General features: G+C 42.3%; 1 protein-coding gene across 1 annotated transcript; it reads left to right on the top strand.

The window, feature by feature from the left end:
• Positions 1–4665: 4665 nt before the first annotated feature.
• On the top strand, positions 4666–24077 carry LOC142677646 (uromodulin-like). The gene is made up of 7 exons (XM_075847264.1): positions 4666–4699; positions 20064–20115; positions 20186–20297; positions 20510–20707; positions 20812–20953; positions 21509–22219; positions 23986–24077. The coding sequence occupies exons 1-7, from the start codon at positions 4666–4668 to the stop codon at positions 24075–24077; spliced, it is 1341 nt and encodes a 446-aa protein (XP_075703379.1).

Below are 24077 nucleotides of genomic sequence, written 5' to 3' on the forward strand. Positions count from 1 at the left end.
TTTATTGCTCATCATTATTGGTGGCCCTCGCTACCTAGAGATGTCTTGGACTTTGTTTCCTCCTGTGCAAATTGTGCCCTAAACAAGTCTTCTCATTCTAAACCTGCTGGTCTGCTCCGACCTCTACCGGTGTCTGATGATTTATTTAGTTTCTTAAAAGTCGAACAATATACATATAAAAATGAATCCACACTGATGAACAGATAAGATCACCACACCAGGAATATCATAAATCAACACTATACAGAGCGATCTATTGTCAATGCAGATGATAACTACTCAGGTATATGTATAGTAGTACAAGTAAAAAAGCGAAAGACTAGTATATTAGTGACTAGCCTGTGGGCATACAGATAATAACAATATAATTTAGTAGCATGGAACTTAACTCCCATTCAAGAATGGGCAACACATTGCCATGGACTTTATCACTGATCTTCCCCCTTCTGCTGAATATACTACGATCTGGGTATTAGTAGATCATTTCTCCAAGATGGCACATTTTGTTCCGTTAACGGGCCTTCCCTCAGCCCCTCGTCTGGCAGATCTGTTCATCCAACACATCTTTCGTCTACATGGACTACCTATTTATATTGTTTCTGACCGGGGTGTACAGTTCACGTCTAAATTCTGGAGAGCCCTGTGTAATATTTTAGATGTGAAGCTGGACTTTTCTTCTGCCTATCACCCACAGTCTAATGGTCAAGTGGAAAGGATCAACCAAATACTAGAGAATTATCTCCATCATTATGTCTCTGCCCGACATGACAATTGGGTACAGATTCTGCCTTGGGCAGCATTCTCTTACAACAACCATACAAGTGAGTCTACTGCTTCCTCTCCATTCTATATTGTATACAGTCAGCACCCAAGAGTTCCTCTTCCAGTGCCAACTATGTCTCAAGTGCCTGCAGCCAATTCTTCATTCGGGACGTTTCTTCACATCTGGCATTAAACCAAGTTCGTGATTCTTCAGGGAGTTGTTCGCATGAAAGCATATGTCGATAAGAAGAGAAGAGTTCCTCCTCAGTTTTTCCCCGGAGTCCAGGTCTGGCTCTCTTCAAGGAACATTTGTCTGAAGATCCCTTCCCACAAATTCGCTTCCAGGTTCCTCGGCCCCTTCGGGGTGTTGCAACAGATAAACCCTGTGTCCTATAAGCTCCAGTTGCCTCTTACTCTAAAAATCCCTAACTCGTTTCATCTGTCTCTCCTAAAGCCTGTGGTCGTGAATCGTTACAGCAAATCCCCCAGTTCTGCAGTCATTCCCAGTGATTCTTCTGACATCTAAAATTCTGGACATCAAGAGAGTAGTTGGAAAGACATTCTATCTGGTGGACTGTAAAGGGTTTGGTCCTGATGAGAGGTCTTGGGAGTCTGAAGATAACATTGATGCTCCATCTCTCATTAAGAATTTCCTCTTACGCTCTGGACCGAAGAAAAGGGGCGTATAGTTGTGCCCGTGGTCACTGACTGCTAGTATATCCTTACTGGCAGCCGCGATGGCAGGACACACTTCATGCCGGCGTCTCCCTCCCAGAGACGCCAGCACACGCGGCTTCAGCTTCCCCACTGAATCCTGTAGGGTGCGCGCGTTCTTGGCCTTAAAGGGCCAGCCTTCCCGTTTCTTGTATCCCATATCCAATAATTGTGCTTCATCCAGTGCGATATCTTTTGTCGAAGTCGAGAGTATCGTCTGTGCCTAGTATCGTCTGTGCCTAGTATCATCTGAACCAAGTGTCTGCTACGCCAACTATCTGCCACTCCGAATGTTTGCCAAATCATCTATCCAGGTTCTCTTGTCCTAGAGACTGTTATTGAATTTTGTTTGGCCAGCTGTTACTCTGCTATGGCGGAGTGGCCTAGTGGGTCCACAGACCCCACAGCTGTGACACATCCTATAATGTGATCTCAGTCTTTCCCTGTTGAGGAGACGTCCCCGGCTCTTCTCTCTGCTATCATCAGACACATTGAGGGTTTTTCTCCATGAACTGCGTGTTTCAGGTACTGTCATGTCTATCGGGTACAGGTCAGGACTGTCACTCCAGAACCTTCATGTTGTGTCTCCTCAGAGTCACATAAAGATTTGAAAAGCAATAACAGGAATATGTTCTGCACAGTGTCCAGATGGAAAATGTTGCCCTGGACAATCACTACTTTTTGGCAGCTTCATTTTTTCTTTGTTAGCAGGTAGGCCAGGATAGGTTGCCTTTCCTGCTGATTGTGAAGCTCCGGTCTGTTATATGGGCTCAGTCGGCTCACATGGAGACTGGTTCTTGTGTTCTGGAACTGTTTCTCACTGCAGAACCCAATGATTCTGGTCCCGTGCGTAATACAGGCTTCCTAAAATAATGACAAGTTGCCGGCTTCCAAGGATTGTGATGTGTGTCACTGTCGTGTGATGGTTTTTACTGGTAAATGCTGGATTTACATCACACATAATGGGACCGTGTTGCCCATAGACCTCCACTTCTCACCCCTTTTGTCCATAGAACATTCTAAACATAGCTCAGGGATCCTCAAGGGGTTCATTAGAGATGTGAGCTTAGCATTGATGTTCGTCTTGTAGAGCAGTGGTCTCCTCCACACCATCAACATGTATGACTGCTGAATGATGGTCTTACTGGGGAATGCTGGATTTAGATCAGACATGAGACCTGTGTTGTCCATATAGCTCCACTTCTGACCCATCCATAGAACATTCTCCACAAGGATCCTCCAGGGGTTTATAAAAGCTGAGAGTCACGCAATGATGTTCCTCTTGGATAGCAGTGCTCGCCCCCATCACTCTCATTCTTGTCTGGTCTCTTATTGGGGAGTCCTTGGCACTGACCTCAGCTCATGCTGGAGAAGCTGTGACTCCATTGATGTTCTTGTGAGAACATCCAATTATTATTTTTGTATACTTATTTGTTTTTTCCATTGTTGTTTATCCTTAACCCGTTAGTGACCGGCCCATAGTGTTTCTACGTCGGTCACTAACGGGCCTTATTCCGATGCAATAGACTTTTTACGTCGCGGCATCGGAATAAGTAAACAGAGCAGGGAGCCATCAAGCCGCAGGCATGACATAGCAGATGCCTGTCTGTTTTAAACGGACAGGCATAATACACTGCAATACAAAAGTAATGCAGTGTATAATAGCGATCGGAGAATCGCATATTAAAGTCCCCTAGTAGGACTAGTATAAAAGTTTAATAAAGTTAATTTTAAAAAAAGTGAAAAAAAAATGAAAAACTCACTTTTTCCCCTTACAAAATGCTTTACTATTAAAAAAAACTAAATAAAGCAATAAAGTTACGCATATTTGGTATCGCCGCGTCTGTAACGACCCCGACTATAAATCTATTACATTATTTAACCCGCACGGTGAACGTCGTAAAAAAATAAATAAAAAAACTCTGGAAAAATTGCTGTTTTCTGTAAATCCTGACTTTAAAAAATTTTGATAAAAAGTGATCAAAAAGTCGCATCTTCTCCAAAATGGTACCGATAACAACTACAAGTCTTCCCGCAAAAAACAAGCCCTCCTACAGCTGCATCGGCGGAACAATAAAAAAGTTACGGCTCTTCAAATATGTAGACGCATACAAAAACGATACAAATTTGGTATCGTTGTAATCGTAACAACCCGCTGAATAAAGTTATTGTGTTATTTATACCACACGGTAAACGGCGTAGATTTAGGACGCAAAAAAGAGTGGCGAAATGTCCGTTTTTTTTCTATTCCCCCCCAAAAAAAAAGTTAATAAAAGTTAATCAATCAGTAATATGTCCCCCAAAATGGTGTTATTAAAAAGTACAACTTGTCCCGCAAAAAACAAGACCTTATACAGCGATGTCGACGCAAAAATAAAAAAGTTATAGCTCTTGGAATGCGACGATGGAAAAACATAAAAAATGGCCTGGTCATTAAGGTCTAAAATAGGCTGGTCATTAAGGGGTTAAAGAATAATAAATCATTGTCTTTGTCTACGAATAGCTGTATGTTCATTCCTGCTGTCATTTAGTTCATAGTTTGAGGAGATGACTGTCCTCGTTACTTGATATGTTGTTCCTTCGAGAGGGTGCGATCTAATTAACCTGCAGAAGAGCCGCAGCCTACAGACCACCCGGCGATATCTGGTCTTCTGGAATAACTTTTACATCCGGGATTTCTACAGTCATAATTGGGTCTCGATATTCATCTAGATATTGTCAATGTCACCCCAAGTCCAGAGATGAGGCTATGTTACTAATGCCCTGCAGATGTGGGTGCTCTCCGTCTTAGCCTCTCGTAGGAGCATTGTGAGAGTGTTCTGGAATAACCAAGGTCATTGTCCTGGTGACTATCTCATTATCCAGTGAGAGTGGGAAGATCATGATCTTGAGTGTTTTAGACTCCAGGGGGTTTCTCCAGTTATTTCACACAGGTAAACATGAAGATATGTCTGTGTTACCTGAAGGCACTAGGAAACTTTTATGTCATGGAGTTTAGATACTAATATGACACTTTTACTATAAGAGGACCATTGGTTTCATGTGGCTGGAAATTAGGATTATTTTCTCAATCCAATATTTCTTCAAATCTATAGAGTTTATCGACCTTCTCACAACATTGGTGAATATTAGGAGGGTCTTTGGAACCATGAAAAATTGGGATTAAATGTCTACCCATTGGGATCAGCCATGGAGGTCATGTTTGACCCCCTGATGAAGCCAGGTGCGAAACGCGTGTTCTGACAGTGGAATGGCTCATGGTGGGTCCTGGTATGCGTGTCATGAGGTTCTCGTGGTTTTCTTATGATTATTACCATACATGTCTTGTGGTCCTATTGAAGGTAAAGGTTGTGTAATGTTGGTACAAGGTTAGTTATACCCATGGTACACACTTCATACTTAATGATATGGTATGCATAGTACCACCATTGTTTGCCCTGCCTTATATTTGACACTGTCTATCTTCTTGTACTGATTGTACATTGTTTTTATGGGTGTTCATTTTTAAAGAGTCTTGACTGTGTTGTTTGTCTTCAATAAAGTCTTTTTGTCATTTTCTACGATACGCTTGATTTGGTCTTATTGCAGCATGTAGGGATAACTAATTGGTGTCCAATAAGCTCTTTGCCCACATTCAGGTGTAAAGTTCCAGATCGTGACACAAGAACGCTTCCAGCAAAGTTCATGAATGTGAACTGGTTTATGTAATAGCACAGGGCTCGGTCTAAGCTTGGGTGGCTTCTCTGTAGAATTATGTCTGTAGGCTATGATCGTCCAGAAAGCTTCCGTGACGTATGGAATATTCTGCAGGTTATCAAAGTCCCAGGGCAACATAACTGTACAAGGGACACAGGTGATTGGTCAGAGGCCCTGCCCCAGCTGACTACTACTAAGGTACAAATACTAGCTGAGATTTAGGGACCAGTGACACTAGAGCGGGGACATCTGAGGAGAACATGAAGGTAGGACCTGTAGTTTATAGCAATAAGATCTGTGATTGTCGGGACACCGGGGAGGCCCGGCTGACAAGCCCCCGAGGACCCCAATCCATGCAGACATTTACAGAGGCAGAAGTTCTGCTGGATCTGATGACGCACAAAAATGGTCAATTCCCTGGATGTAGTGACCCAGAAGGCGGAGGTCCGGCATGTCCCCGGTAATTCTGCACCCGGGTGTGTTGGATATGATGAAGGGCGTCCTGATAACGGCGCACATTACAGTTATTAATGTTCTCTTGTTAGTATAAAAAGTGGAGAGAGAGAGAGAGAGAGAGGGGGGGATGGATGGATGGATGGATGGATAGATAGATAGGTAGGTAGATAGATAGATAGATAGATAGATAGATAGATAGATAGATAGATAGATAGATAGATAGATAGATAGATAGATAGATAGATAGATAGATAGATAGATAGATAGATAGATATTAGATAGATAGATATTAGATAGATAGATATTAGATAGATAGATAGATAGATAGATAGATAGATAGATAGATAGATAGATAGATAGATAGATAGATAGATAGATAGATAGATAGATAGATAGATAGATAGATAGATAGATAGATATTTGGGACATTGGGTCACAGGCTCTAGCACAGCATAGATGACCCCTTGGTCTCATTACATTCTACATGATGAGGGCAATAGTTCATTAATAGAATTGTTTACTGAAGGGACATTTCCCACCCTTGTCCTGTAGGGGCTCCAGTAACAGCCGCTCTATAATCTCGGGGGTCTACATTAGATAGATCACTGTTTATAGGGGGACATGATTCTACACCAGAGAGAAGCCAAAGAAACCGGGAGAGAAGCCCCCACCACCTTGAGGCGCCCCCACCACCTTGAGGAGCCCCCACCACCTTGAGGAGCCCCCACCACCTTGAGGAGCATTATCCTCCCCACCTACAATTAATCAGCAGACTGACAGGACCCGGCTGGGGGGTGGGAAGCCATAAATACCCATAATACCTGAAACTTATAGAAACTCTGAGAACTTGTCCCAAGGGCAGATGTAGCAGAGGCCAAGACAACAAAATCCACGTGTGACATATGACATAGTTGCTGCATCAGAATTCACTCCCCCCTTTATTATGGACCAACAGCTTTAATATTATCTATAGAAATATCTAATAAACACCCCCACCCCGAAATACCAAATGACTCAGGACAAATGACACACCCAGCTCTGCTACATCTATAGATGATACTCATCTCCAGCAAGGCAAGTAACGCCCGGTGATATCCCCTACATGTGTATAGGACCACCTACCTCCAACCAGCAGTGTCTGATGTGGAATAACTTTCCCTTTCCTTCTAGAAAACGATGGGGATGGTGAATGTTCTGCTGGGGGTTGTAATACTGACCCTCGTCTCCAGTGTCTGTCAGGGACAAAGTAAGTCAGAGAATGTTCTCCAACCTTTACCCGACAAATATATCAATGACATGTTTCCAGTATATATTATCAAACCTACAAAAATGATTGCTGACAACCAGCCTGTACATCATGTGTGAGAGGTTGTCACAGCCCCGCCCCCTGTTACTGATATATAATATAATTACATGTGATCAGACATGAGATCCACACATCTTATATACAGTAACAGCTATTCATCTATTACTACTGACAACCAGCCTGTATATCATGTGTGAGAGGTTGTCACAGCCCCACCCCGTTACTGACATCACTGATATATAATATAATTACACTGTGATCAGACATGAGATCCACACATCTTATATACAGTAACAGCTATTCATCTATTACTACTGACAACCAGCCTGTATATCATGTGTGAGAGGTTGTCACAGCCCTGCCCCCTGTTACTGACATCACTGATATATAATATAATTACATGTGATCAGACATAAGATCCACACATCTTATATACAGTAACAGCTATTCATCTATTACTACTGACAACCAGCCTGTATATCATATGTGAGAGGTTGTCACAGCCCCGCCCCCTGTTACTGACATCACTGATATATAATATAATTACATTGTGATCAGACATGAGATCCACACATCTTATATACAGTAACAGCTATTCATCTATTACTACTGACAACCTGCCTGTATATCATGTGTGAGAGGTTGTCACAGCCCCGCCCCCTGTTACTGACATCACTGATATATAATATAATTACACTGTGATCAGACATGAGATCCACACATCTTATATACAGTAACAGCTATTCATCTATCACTACTGACAACCAGCCTGTATATCATGTGTGAGAGGTTGTCACAGCCCCGCCCCCTGTTACTGACATCACTGATATATAATATAATTACATTGTGATCAGACATGAGATCCACACATCTTATATACAGTAACAGCTATTCATCTATCACTACTGACAACCAGCCTGTATATCATGTGTGAGAGGTTGTCACAGCCCCGCCCCCTGTTACTGACATCACTGATATATAATATAATTACATTGTGATCAGACATGAGATCCACACATCTTATATACAGTAACAGCTATTCATCTATTACTACTGACAACCAGCCTGTATATCATGTGTGAGAGGTTGTCACAGCCCCGCCCCCTGTTACTGACATCCCTGATATATAATATAATTACACTGTGATCAGACATGAGATCCACACATCTAATATACAGTAACAGCTATTCATCTATTACTACTGACACCAGCCTGTATATCATGTGTGAGAGGTTGTCACAGCCCCACCCCCTGTTACTGACATCACTGATATATAATATAATTACATGTGATCAGACATGAGATCCACACATCTTATATACAGTAACAGCTATTCATCTATTACTACTGACAACCAGCCTGTATATCATGTGTGAGAGAGGTTGTCACAGCCCCGCCCCCTGTTACTGACATCACTGATATATAATATAATTACATGTGATCAGACATGAGATCCACACATCTTATATACAGTAACAGCTATTCATCTATTACTACTGACAACCAGCCTGTATATCATGTGTGAGAGGTTGTCACAGCCCCGCCTCCTGTTACTGACATCACTGATATATAATATAATTACACTGTGATCAGACATGAGATCCACACATCTTATATACAGTAACAGCTATTCATCTATTACTACTGACAACCAGCCTGTATATCATGTGTGAGAGGTTGTCACAGCTCCGCCCCCTGTTACTGACATCACTGATATATAATATAATTACATGTGATCAGACATGAGATCCACACATCTTATATACAGTAACAGCTATTCATCTATTACTACTGACAACCAGCCTGTATATCATGTGAGAGGTTGTCACAGCTCCGCCCCCTGTTACTGACATCACTGATATATAATATAATTACATGTGATCAGACATGAGATCCACACATCTTATATACAGTAACAGCTATTCATCTATCACTACTGACAACCAGCCTGTATATCATGTGTGAGAGGTTGTCACAGCCCCGCCCCCTGTTACTGACATCACTGATATATAATATAATTACACTGTGATCAGACATGAGATCCACACATCTTATATACAGTAACAGCTATTCATCTATTACTACTGACAACCAGCCTGTATATCATGTGTGAGAGGTTGTCACAGCCCCGCCCCCTGTTACTGACATCACTGATATATAATATAATTACATGTGATCAGACATGAGATCCACACATCTTATATACAGTCACAGCTATTCATCTATTACTACTGACAACCAGCCTGTATATCATGTGTGAGAGGTTGTCACAGCTCCGCCCCCTGTTACTGACATCACTGATATATAGTATAATTACATGTGATCAGACATGAGATCCACACATCTTATATACAGTAACAGCTATTCATTTATTACTACTGACCACCAGCCTGTATATCATGTGTGAGAGGTTGTCACAGCTCCGCCCCCTGTTACTGACATCACTGATATATAATATAATTACATTGTGATCAGACATGAGATCCACACATCTTATATACAGTAACAGCTATTCATCTATTACTACTGACAACCTGCCTGTATATCATGTGTGAGAGGTTGTCACAGCCCCGCCCCCTGTTACTGACATCACTGATATATAATATAATTACATGTGATCAGACATGAGATCCACACATCTTATATACAGTAACAGCTATTCATCTATCACTACTGACAACCAGCCTGTATATCATGTGTGAGAGGTTGTCACAGCCCCGCCCCCTGTTACTGACATCACTGATATATAATATAATTACATTGTGATCAGACATGAGATCCACACATCTTATATACAGTCACAGCTATTCATCTATTACTACTGACAACCAGCCTGTATATCATGTGTGAGAGGTTGTCACAGCCCCGCCCCCTGTTACTGACATCACTGATATATAATATAATTACATTGTGATCAGACATGAGATCCACACATCTTATATACAGTAACAGCTATTCATCTATCACTACTGACAACCAGCCTGTATATCATGTGTGAGAGGTTGTCACAGCTCCGCCCCCTGTTACTGACATCACTGATATATAATATAATTACATGTGATCAGACATGAGATCCACACATCTTATATACAGTCACAGCTATTCATCTATTACTACTGACAACCAGCCTGTATATCATGTGTGAGAGGTTGTCACAGCCCCGCCCCCTGTTACTGACATCCCTGATATATAATATAATTACACTGTGATCAGACATGAGATCCACACATCTTATATACAGTAACAGCTATTCATCTATTACTACTGACAACCAGCCTGTATATCATGTGTGAGAGGTTGTCACAGCCCCGCCCCCTGTTACTGATATATAATATAATTACATGTGATCAGACATGAGATCCACACATCTTATATACAGTAACAGCTATTCATCTATTACTACTGACAACCAGCCTGTATATCATGTGTGAGAGGTTGTCACAGCTCCGCCCCCTGTTACTGACATCACTGATATATAATATAATTACATTGTGATCAGACATGAGATCCACACATCTTATATACAGTAACAGCTATTCATCTATTACTACTGACAACCAGCCTGTATATCATGTGTGAGAGGTTGTCACAGCTCCACCCCCTGTTACTGACATCACTGATATATAATATAATTACATTGTGATCAGACATGAGATCCACACATCTTATATACAGTAACAGCTATTCATCTATTACTACTGACAACCAGCCTGTATATCATGTGTGAGAGGTTGTCACAGCCCCGCCCCGTTACTGACATCACTGATATATAATATAATTACACTGTGATCAGACATGAGATCCACACATCTTATATACAGTAACAGCTATTCATCTATTACTCCTGACAACCAGCCTGTATATCATGTGTGAGAGGTTGTCACAGCTCCGCCCCCTGTTACTGACATCACTGATATATAATATAATTACATTGTGATCAGGCATGAGATCCACACATCTTATATACAGTAACAGCTATTCATCTATTACTACTGACAACCAGCCTGTATATCATGTGTGAGAGGTTGTCACAGCCCCGCCCCCTGTTACTGACATCACTGATATATAATATAATTACATGTGATCAGACATGAGATCCACACATCTTATATACAGTAACAGCTATTCATCTATTACTACTGACAACCAGCCTGTATATCATGGGTGAGAGGTTGTCACAGCCCCGCCCCCTGTTACTGACATCACTGATATATAATATAATTACATGTGATCAGACATGAGATCCACACATCTTATATACAGTAACAGCTATTCATCTATTACTACTGACAACCAGCCTATATATTATGTGTGAGAGGTTGTCACAGCTCCGCCCCGTTACTGACATCACTGATATAGAATATAATTATCATTGGGACATGTGACTGGTATTAGGGTTTGTTGTTTAGAGACCTTTATTTTATGAGTTTAAATTGACCCGATTCTTCTCCTTTTCCTCTCTTTCAGCGATCACGTCATGTAAGTATTTGCTCTTCCTTCGTATTCTGTTCAGGATCAGTGTTCCTCAAGAGTGCGGAGGAGTAACTGGAGCCAGACGTTTAGCCGTTCTATTAAATATGTTCCATTAAACATAAGTTCAAGCTTATATTATAACGATGATGATGAGTGGTGGTGGTGATGATGATGAGTGGTGGTGATGATGATGAGTGGTGGGGATGATGATGATGATGAGTGGTGATGATAATGATGAGTGGTGGTGATGATGATGATGATGAGTGGTGGTGATGATGATGATGATCAGTGGTGGCGATGATGATGATGAGTGGTGGTGATGATGATGAGTGGTGGTGGTGATGATGATGAGTGGTGATGATGATGATGAGTGGTGATGATGATGAGTGGTGGTGGTGATGATGATGAGTGGTGATGATGAGTGGTGATGATGATGATGAGTGGTGATGATGATGATGAGTGGTGGTGGTGGTGATGATGACGATGATGAGTGGTGGTGATGATGATGAGTGGTGATGATGAGTGGTGATGGTGATGATGATGATGATGATGATGATGATGATGAGTGGTGATGATGATGATGATCATGATGATGATGATGATGAGATGAGTGGTGATGATGAGTGGTGATGATGATGATCAGTGGTGGGGATGATGATGATGAGTGGTGATGATGATGATGATGATGATGATGATTGGTGATGATGATGATGAGTGGTAATGATGATGAGTGGTGATGATGATGATCAGTGGTGATGATGATGATGATGATGAGTGATGGTGATGATGATGATGATGATGAGTGGTGGTGATGATGATGAGTGGTGGTGATGATGAGTGGTGGTGGTGGTGATGATGAGTGGTGGTGATGATGATGATGATGATGATGAGTGGTGATGATGATGAGTGGTGGTGATGATGAGTGGTGGTGGTGGTGATGATGAGTGGTGATGATGATGATGAGTGGTGGTGATGATGATGATGAGTGGTGATGATGATGATGAGTGGTGATGATGATGAGTGGTGGTGGTGGTGGTGATGATGATGATGAGTGGTGATGATGATGATGAGTGGTGGTGATGATGATGATGAGTGGTGATGATGATGAGTGGTGATGATGATGAGTGGTGGTGATGATGATGAGTGGTGATGATGATGATGATGATGATGAGTGGTGATGATGATGAGTGGTGGGGATGATCATGAGTGGTGGTGATGATGAGTGGTGGTGATGATGATGAGTGGTGGTGATGATGATGATGGTGATGAGTGGTGATGATGATGATGAGTGGTGGTGATGATGATGAGTGGTGATGATGATGATGAGTGGTGATGATGATGATGAGTGGTGATGATGATGAGTGGTGATGATGATCATGAGTAGTGGTGGTGATGATGAGTGGTGGTGATGATGATGAGTGGTGATGATGATGATGAATGGTGATGATGATGAGTGGTGGTGATGATGAGTGGTGGTGATGATGATGATGAGTGGTAGTGGTGATGATGATGAGTGGTGATGATGATGATGAGTGGTGATGATGATGATGAGTGGTGATGATGATGAGTGGTGGTGATGATGATGAGTGGTGATGATGATGATGATGAGTGGTGATGATGATGAGTGGTGGGGATGATGATGATGAGTGGTGGTGATGATGATGATGATGAGTGGTGGTGGTGGTGATGATGATGAGTGGTTGTGATGATGAGTGGTGGTGATGATGATGATGATGATGATGAGTGGTGATGATGATGATGATGAGTGGTGGTGATGATGAGTGGTGGTGGTGATGATGATGAGTGGTGATGATGATGATGAGTGGTGATGATGATGATGAGTGGTGATGATGATGAGTGGTGATGATGATGATGATGATGATGATGAGTGGTGGTGGTGATGATGATGAGTGGTGGTGGTGGTGGTGATGATGATGAGTGGTGATGATGATGATGAGTGGTGAAGATGATGATTATGAGTGGTGATGATGATGATGATGATGATGATGATGAGTGGTTATGATGAGATGAGTGGTGATGATGATGATGTTGATGAGTGGTGGTGATGATGATGAGTGGTGATGATGATGAGTGGTGATGATGATGAGTGGTGGTGATGATGATGAGTGCTGATGATGATGAGTGGTGATGATGATGAGTGGTGGTGATGATGATGAGTGGTGGTGATGATGAGTGGTGGTGATGATGATGATGATAATGATGATGATGAGTGGTGATGATGATGAGTGGTGGTGATGATGAGTGGTGGTGGTGATGATGATGAGTGGTGATGATGATGATGAGTGGTGATGATGATGAGTGGTGATGATGATGATGATGATGATGAGTGGTGGTGGTGATGATGATGATGAGTGGTGGTGGTGGTGATGAGTGGTGGTGATGATGATGATGATGATGAGTGGTGATGATGATGAGTGCTGGTGGTGGTGATGATGATGATGATGAGTGGTGGTGATGATGATGATGATGATGCGTGCTGGTGATGATGATGATGAGGATGATGAGTGGTGGTGGTGATGATGATGATGAGTGGTGATGATGATGAGTGGTGATGATGATCATGATGAGTGGTGATGATGATGATGAGTGGTGATGATGATGATGAGTGGTGATGATGATGATGAGTGGTGATGATGATGATGATCAGTAGTGGTGTTGATGATGATCAGTGGTGGTGATGATGATGAGTGGTGGTGATGATGATGATGAGTGGTGATGATGATGAGTGGTGGTGGTGATGATGATGATGAGTGGTGATGATGATGAGTGGTGGTGATGATGATGAGTGGTGATGATGATGATGAGTGGTGATGATGATGAGTGGTGGGGATGATGATGAGTGGTGGTGATGATGATGAGTGGTGGTGATGATGATGAGTGGTGGTGATGAGTGGTGGTGATGATGATGATGATGATGATGATGAGTGGTGATGATGATGATGAGTGGTGGTGATGATGAGTGGTGGTGGTGGTGATGATGATGAGTGGTGATGATGATGAGTGGTGATGATGATGATGATGAGTGGTGGTGGTGATGATGATGATGAGTGGTGGTGGTGATGATGATGATGAGTGGTGGTGGTGATGATGATGATGATGATGATGATGATGAGTGGTGATGATGATGAGTGGTGGTGGTGGTGGTGATGATGATGATGAGTGGTGATGATGATGATGAGTGGTGATGATGATGAGTGGTGGTGGTGGTGATGATGATGATGATGATGATGAGTGGTGATGATGATGATGAGTGGTAATGATGATGAGTGGTGATGATGATGATCAGTAGTGGTGTTGATGATGATCAGTGGTGGTGATGATGATGAGTGGTGGTGATGATGATGATGAGTGGTGATGATGATGAGTGGTGGTGATGATGATGAGTGGTGGTGATGATGATGATGAGTGGTGATGATGATGAGTGGTGGTGATGATGATGAGTGGTGATGATGATGATGAGTGGTGATGATGATGAGTGGTGGGGATGATGATGAGTGGTGGTGATGATGATGAGTGGTGGTGATGATGATGAGTGGTGGTGATGATGAGTGGTGGTGATGATGATGATGATGAGTGGTGATGATGATGATGAGTGGTGGTGATGATGAGTGGTGGTGGTGATGATGATGAGTGGTGATGATGATGATGAGTGGTGATGATGATGAGTGGTGATGATGATGATGATGAGTGGTGGTGGTGATGATGATGATGAGTGGTGGTGGTGGTGATGATGATGAGTGGTGATGATGATGATGATGATGATGAGTGGTGATGATGATGAGTGGTGGTGGTGGTGATGATGATGATGAGTGGTGATGATGATGATGATGAGTGGTAATGATGATGAGTGGTGATGATGATGATCAGTGGTGGTGATGATGATGATGATGATGATGATGATGATGAGTGATGGTGATGATGATGATGAGTGGTGGTGATGATGAGTGGTGGTGGTGGTGATGATGAGTGGTGGTGATGATGATGATGATGATGATGAGTGGTGATGATGATGAGTGGTGGTGGTGGTGGTGATGATGAGTGGTGATGATGATGATGAGTGGTGATGATGATGATGAGTGGTGATGATGATGATGATGATGAGTGGTGATGATGATGAGTGGTGGTGGTGATGATGATGATGAGTGGTGATGATGATGATTAGTGGTGATGATGATGATGAGTGGTGGTGATGATGATGATGATGAGTGGTGATGATGATGATGATGATGATGAGTGGTGATGATGATGAGTGGTGATGATGATGATGATGAGTGGTGATGATGATGAGTGGTGGGGATGATCATGAGTGGTGGTGATGATGAGTGGTGGTGATGATGATGAGTGGTGGTGATGATGATGATGGTGATGAGTGGTGATGATGATGATGAGTGGTGGTGATGATGAGTGGTGGTGGTGATGATGATGATGAGTGGTGATGATGATGAGTGGTGATGATGATGATGAGTGGTGATGATGATGAGTGGTGATGATGATCATGAGTTGTGGTGGTGATGATGAGTGGTGGTGATGATGAGTGGTGGTGATGATGATGATGAGTGGTAGTGGTGATGATGATGAGTGGTGATGATGATGATGAGTGGTGATGATGATGAGTGGTGGTGATGATGATGAGTGGTGATGATGATGATGATGATGAGTGGTGATGATGATGAGTGGTGGGGATGATGATGATGAGTGGTGGTGATGATGATGATGATGAGTGGTGGTGATGATGATGAGTGGTTGTGATGATGAGTGGTGGTGATGATGATGATGATGATGATGAGTGGTGATGATGATGATGATGAGTGGTGGTGATGATGAGTGGTGGTGGTGATGATGATGAGTGGTGATGATGATGATGAGTGGTGATGATGATGATGAGTGGTGATGATGATGATGATGATGATGAGTGGTGGTGGTGATGATGATGATGAGTGGTGGTGGTGGTGGTGAAGATGATGAGTGGTGGTGATGATGATGATGATGAGTGGTGAAGATGATGATTATGAGTGGTGATGATGATCATGATGATGAGTGGTTATGATGAGATGAGTGGTGATGATGATGATGATGAGTGGTGGTGATGATGATGAGTGGTGATGATGATGATGAGTGGTGATGATGATGAGTGGTGATGATGATGAGTGGTGGTGATGATGAGTGGTGATGATGATGATGAGTGGTGGTGATGATGAGTGGTGGTGATGATGATGAGTGGTGGTGATGATGATGAGTGGTGGTGATGATGATGAGTGGTGGTGATGATGAGTGGTGGTGATGATGATGAGTGGTGATGATGATGAGTGGTGGTGATGATGAGTGGTGGTGGTGATGATGATGAGTGGTGATGATGATGATGAGTGGTGATGATGATGATGAGTGGTGATGATGATGAGTGGTGATGATGATGATGATGATGAGTGGTGGTGGTGGTGATGATGATGATGAGTGGTGGTGATGATGATGAGTGGTGATGATGATGAGTGCTGGTGGTGATGATGATGAGTGCTGGTGGTGGTGGTGATGATGATGATGAGTGGTGATGATGATGCGTGCTGGTGATGATGATGATGATGAGGATGATGAGTGGTGGTGGTGATGATGATGATGAGTGGTGATGATGAGATGAGTGGTGATGATGATGAGTGGTGATGATGATCATGATGAGTGGTGATGATGATGATGAGTGGTGATGATGATGATGAGTGGTGATGATGATGATGAGTGGTAATGATGATGAGTGGTGATGATGATGATGATCAGTAGTGGTGTTGATGATGATCAGTGGTGGTAGTGATGATGAGTGGTGGTGATGATGATGATGAGTGGTGATGATGATGAGTGGTGGTGATGATGATGATGAGTGGTGATGATGATGAGTGGTGGTGATGATGATGAGTGGTGATGATGATGATGAGTGGTGATGATGATGAGTGGTGGGGATGATGATGAGTGGTGGTGATGATGATGATGAGTGGTGGTGATGATGATGAGTGGTGGTGATGATGAGTGGTGGTGATGATGATGATGATGATGAGTGGTGAGGATGATGATGAGTGGTGGTGATGATGAGTGGTGGTGGTGATGATGATGAGTGGTGATGATGATGATGAGTGGTGATGATGATGAGTGGTGATGATGATGATGATGAGTGGTGGTGGTGATGATGATGATGAGTGGTGGTGGTGATGATGATGAGTGGTGATGATGATGATGATGATGATGAGTGGTGATGATGATGAGTGGTGGTGGTGATGATGATGATGATGAGTGGTGGTGATGATGATGATGATGATGAGTGGTGATGATGATGATGAGTGGTGATGATGATGAGTGGTGGTGGTGGTGATGATGATGATGATGAGTGGTGATGATGATGATGAGTGGTAATGATGATGAGTGGTGATGATGATGATCAGTAGTGGTGTTGATGATGATCAGTGGTGGTGATGATGATGAGTGGTGGTGATGATGATGATGAGTGGTGATGATGATGAGTGGTGGTGATGATGATGATGAGTGGTGATGATGATGAGTGGTGGTGATGATGATGAGTGGTGATGATGATGATGAGTGGTGATGATGATGAGTGGTGGGGATGATGATGAGTGGTGGTGATGATGAGTGGTGGTGATGATGATGAGTGGTGGTGATGATGAGTGGAGGTGATGATGATGATGATGAGTGGTGATGATGATGATGAGTGGTGGTGATGATGAGTGGTGGTGGTGATGATGATGAGTGGTGATGATGATGATGAGTGGTGATGATGATGAGTGGTGATGATGATGAGTGGTGGTGGTGATGATGATGATGATGAGTGGTGGTGGTGGTGGTGATGATGATGAGTGGTGATGATGATGATGATGATGATGATGATGAGTGGTGGTGATGATGATGAGTGGTGGTGGTGGTGATGATGATGATGAGTGGTGGTGATGATGATGATGATGAGTGGTGATGATGATGAGTGGTGATGATGATGAGTGGGTGGTGGTGGTGGTGATGATGATGATGATGAGTGGTGATGATGATGATGTGTGGTGGTGATGATGATGTTGATGATGAGGATGATGAGTGGTGGTAGTGATGATGATGATGATGATGATGATGATGAGTGGTGATGATGAGATGAGTGGTGATGATGATGAGTGGTGATGATGATCATGATCAGTGGTGATGATGATGATGATGATGAGTGGTGATGATGATGATGAGTGGTGATGATGATGATGATGAGTGGTGATGATGATGATGAGTGGTAATGATGATGAGTGGTGATGATGATGATCAGTGGTGGTGATGATGATGATCAGTGGTGGTGATGATGATGATGATGAGTGGTGGTGATGATGATGAGTGGTGGTGATGATGATGAGTGGTGGTGATGATGAGTGGTGATGATGATGATGATGATGAGTGGTGGTGGTGATGATGATGATGATGATGAGTGGTGGTGATGATGAGTGGTGGTGGTGATGATGATGATGAGTGGTGATGATGAGTGGTGATGATGATGATGAGTGGTGGTGATGCTGATCATAATTCATATAATTATTACTATGGGCTGCCGGTCACGTTTCCATGGCCAGTGTTTCTTCAGAATATGATCTTGTGTTACTTATTTGTCCAATATTTCTTTCTCCAGCATCTCCTGCTTTGTGTTTATTTTGAATTCCCGTCTTATATTTCTGCAGAATGTCCCGTTTTCTGTTTCTCCACAAAGTCGTCTTCAGTTTCTCCATCCTATTCTCTTCCTAAATGTTTAGTCTTTGTATTTCTCCAGAATGTCCCAGATTCTGTTTTTCCTGGATGTCCCATCTTACGTTTCTCTAGAATTTCCTGACTTGTGTTTTACTCAAATTTCCCATATTGAGCTTCTTCAGAATGTGCTGGCCTTTGTTTCTCAAAAATGTCCCGTCTGCAAACACTCCTGTATTGTGTTTCTCCTCCAGAATGTCTAATCTTATGTTTCTTCAGAATGTCCCATATTTTTTCTCCAGAATCTCCCGTTTTGTGTTCTTCAAGAATATCATATCTTGTGCTTCTCCAGAACGTCCCGTCTTGTCGTTTTCTAAGTTTTGTCTCGTGTTTTCCAAAATATTTCATTTTCTGTTTCTCCTGGTTGTTCCGAATGTTCTTTTGCTTTATCAGAAGGTCCGTCTTATGTTTGTTTCTCCAGAATATCCTCTCCTGTGTTTCTCCAGAATGTCCATCTTGTGTTTCTCCAGAATATCCTGTCCTGTGTTTCTCCAGTATGTTCTGTCCTGTGTTTCTCCAGAATGTCCGTCTTGTGTTTCTCCAGAATGTCCGTCTTGTGTTTCTCCAGAATGTCCTGTCCTGTGTTTCTCCAGAATGTTCTGTCCTGTGTTTCTCCAGAATGTCCATCTTGTGTTTCTCCAGAATGTCCGTCTTGTGTTTCTCCAGAATGTCCTGTCCTGTGTTTCTCCAGAATGTCCTGTCTTGTGTTCCTCCAGAATATTACATCTTGTGTTCCTCCAGAATGTCCTGTCCTTTGTTTCTCTAGAATGTGTCCCATCTTATGTTTGTTTCTCCAGAATATCCTGTCCTGTGTTTCTCCAGAATGTCCGTCTTGTGTTTCTCCAGAATGTCCTGTCTTGTGTTTCTCCAGAATGTCCATCTTGTGTTTCTCCAGAATGTTCTGTCCTGTGTTTCTCCAGAATGTCCGTCTTGTGTTTCTCCAGAATGTCCGTCTTGTGTTTCTCCAGAATGTCCTGTCCTGTGTTTCTCCAGAATGTCCTGTCTTTCTCCAGAATGTCCTGTCTTGTGTTCCTCCAGAATGTTACATCTTGTGTTCCTCCAGAATGTCCTGTCCTTTGTTTCTCTAGAATGTGTCCCATCTTATGTTTGTTTCTCCAGAATATCCTGTCCTGTGTTTCTCCAGAATGTCCGTCTTGTGTTTCTTCAGAATGTCCTGTCTTGTGTTTCTCCAGAATGTCCTGTCTTGTGTTTCTCCAGAATGTCCTGTCTTGTGTTTCTCCAGAATGTCCTGTCTTGTGTTTCTCCAGAATGTCCTGTCTTGTGTTTCTCCAGAATGTCCATCTTGTGTTTCTCCAGAATGTCCGTCTGGTGTTTCTCCAGAATGTCCTGTCTTGTGTTTCTCCAGAATGTCCATCTTGTGTTTCTCCAGAATGTTCTGTCCTGTGTTTCTCTCCAATCTCCCGTCTTATGTTTGTTTCTCCAGAATGTTCTGTCCTGTGCTTCTCCATGATGTGTCCCATCTTATGTTTGTCCTGTGTTTCTCCAGAATGTCCTGTCCTGTGTTTCTCCAGAATGTGTCCCATCTTATGTTTGTTTCTCCAGAATGTTCTGTCCTGTGTTTCTCCAGAATGTGTCCCATCTTATGTTTGTTTCTCCAGAATGTTCTGTCCTGTGTTTCTCCAGAATGTGTCCCATCTTATGTTTGTTTCTCCAGGCATGGTTATGATTCTTCTGTCCCCATCCACCTTGTTGCTGGTCGTCCTCTTCCTCTTTGTCCCGCACCACTTTTCTACTTCACCTGTATTTTCAGAGTTTGTTTTTCTACACCCCAATATATGGCGCACTGATGGGACAGTCTAACCCTGCCCATGGTGTGTATTACTCTGCACATCACACTCCAATTCTAGAAATGTTCACACAATAGAGAGAACCTTTGTTCAGATACATTTCTCCAAAAGTCAACTCTCTACTTATCCTACAATCAACTTTGACTTGAAATACAGCACGGTCCATAGAGGGAAATAATATCAGAAATGTCGTCATTCCATGTGGTCCCACATTACGGGTCAAGCTTTACTTTATGATGGGATGAAGACCTCTTAGATGTCCTTTGTTACCTAAAACATAATCCATGTCCGCACCACAATCACATTCCACCCCATGATCTCATATGAATGACCTTGTCCTTGCATTATACAGTAGGTGCATCACATCACATTTCCCGAGGTTGGCTGGTCGGTTAGTGGGTTGGTTGAGGTCTAGTCTTAGTGCGCCTTGTTTTTTGGTGACTTAAACTTTACTACATCTTCTATACAACAGAATAAAAATGTTAATATGTGTTTCTACCTTAAACAGATGCAAAATCCTGCAGCTTCTGTAATACTACTAACTCCAACTGTGAGGCCAGGGTCGGCTACGTCATCTGTACCTGCAAGCCCGGCTTCATTGGAAATGGACTGAGCTGCACGAGGATTGTGTTCTGTGATACATACAAGTGCTGTCCTGATGGATATACTTGGGATGCGAAAAACAAGCAATGTGCGGACATCAATGAGTGCCTCACCCCAACCCTGAACAAGTGTTCTCCAAGAGAAACCTGCATCAATCGCAATGGGATTTACCTATGTGTTCCCAACACCTCAGCCCTCTGTTCCGGCACTGCATGTTCCAGCAACCAGGACTGTCTGAAAATAAACGATAGCTTTCAATGCGCTGATCCCTGTGACTATTATGATCTGCTGAATGGAGATAATAAATTGTCCTCTATAGAGTCCACTGGCAGATTCATCACTGACAGATACAACTTTGGTTGGTTCCGTTATGTCGGAAGAATTACTGCCAGCTTGAAAGTGGGAGCTGTGGGGACATTTAAATGTGGATCCCTGGAACCATTTTCTCTTGGTGGAGATCATCCAGACATTGGGGATGGGATTAAGTCTGTGCCCATAATCAGCAATTTACTGACTGGAAGCGTAAGGGCTGGTAGTATCCCAGTGAAGGCGTGCGCCAGAGGATACTATGTGTACAAGTACTCAGGAATGCTCAAGTATGATGTCTACTGCACAGGTAAGATCTCAGCACACCTGTACCTGCGGCTGCAACTCTGGGCACTTGTCCAAGGCAGCAGGGAAATATCTTCTTTTATCCTCGTCTATTTTTTATTGATTGACCCCATGATAGAAACAGAAATGCAGGTTCTTGTACTAAGATTGTCTTCTAACATTAAATGTGAAAACAGAAAAAGGGCAAAGATTATGAATATGCAGCAGCCCGGACAATGATCCCTGACAAAATGATATGGTCAGAGGGTTTCCTTCCCCTTTCATGCTGATTGATGTGCATCTCCAATTTTAATGCTTTGCTCTAATTAAAAACTAAAAATTGAGGCATGAGAATCCATCATGTAGCACAGGGTCCCGGAGGGACTGCACCAAACAACTCTCCATTCTTCACCTTTCTGAATACTCACCGGGGATGATCAGTAGATGTGGTGAATGCCGTGTGCTTGGACATCTCGCACATTATATATATATTGATCTGATGTACATTGACTTCTGAGGGGAGCATAGAGATCAGTATAGATGACAAATATCAGCTCCAAGTGTCAAATTCCCTGAATAACCAGCTATACCAATTTAAAAAATGTGCTCATCTTTAGATGTGAATTTAACATGGGGAAAATAGGGATCATGGAGTGGAGTTTGGCTAGGAGACTCTTCACTTAAAGGGATAACCAGCTTTGGACAACCTCTGACCGAAGGGCATGTAGATATAATAGAGTGGATACCAAATCACGTTAAGTAAAGTGCGGTGAAAAAATGTTTGGGAGGGTTCCTCCAGCTCACCTTATCACATCAATGGACTTGCGCACGGGTCCTCGTGTCGGCACACGTATGGAGTAGAAGGAAGATAAAGAAAATGGATCCAGCGCTGAGTCCTCTGAAGTCTTTTTGTTAAAAGGAAACTATTTCCAAGTTTTATTGTAGAATTATCAAAAAATTAAAAACAATAGCATGATAGGAAAATATTCTCAGATAGAATGAGGATTTATGGCAGTGTAAGCGGTGCCTACGCGTTTCTGACGCTTGCAGCGTCCTTAGTCATGGCTTTTACAAAATCGCTTAGTCAGTCTAGGATTTTATAGCCAGTCTATTTTTAGCAATGGTTAATTTTCGGGTCAAAGTAGGGAACTCCCCGGTATACCTTGGAACGCAAATCACTTCCTGACAGGAAGGAATGGAATAAAGCTAAACATGAAAAAAACGATAAATTACTTATCGAGTGTTTTCCATATTATTCCACAATTACAACAAGAATTTATGAAAGATTAGCTGTTTGTAAGGTATGACTATATGTACTGGTTTTTATGAAAAGATATATAGTGTACTTTCCTTGCGGGGTTTTCCTACGAGAGATTTTTTATTTTTTAACTATAAACAAACTGACTGAGAATATGTTGGTATGAGAATAAAGAGTAAAAAGTAAAAAGGTTAAAAGATGTTAATCAAAATTGAAGGAGGATTATTTGAAGACTGAAAAATATTGATCAGATTGATTATTAAAAAACGTAATTAGAATTAATTAGTATGTGAGAAATCTATGTGATATGATTCGTTATGTCACAAAGAGTAAGTATTAAATAAATTTGGTTGGGCATATTATTGTATGTAGAGAGATTCGTTATGTTTCGTAATTATAACGGCTATCTCATTGGCCGGAGAAATGCAATGCTCCGCTTTGACTCAAACTAGCTAGTGTACTTGAAACGTAAATCTGATGATTTTATTTGGATTATTGTAAAAAGTCAAGGTGTTTTTGTCATTGGTCCTAAGAGAATGGGACATTTGAACTAAATGATGTATTCCTTGCCGATATGAATAAATATCTTGGGAATGGGAACACGGATTATCACCAAAAAGATTAA

This window comes from Rhinoderma darwinii (genome assembly GCF_050947455.1).
Source record: "Rhinoderma darwinii isolate aRhiDar2 chromosome 2 unlocalized genomic scaffold, aRhiDar2.hap1 SUPER_2_unloc_38, whole genome shotgun sequence".
NCBI classification, from domain to species: Eukaryota; Metazoa; Chordata; class Amphibia; order Anura; family Rhinodermatidae; genus Rhinoderma; species Rhinoderma darwinii.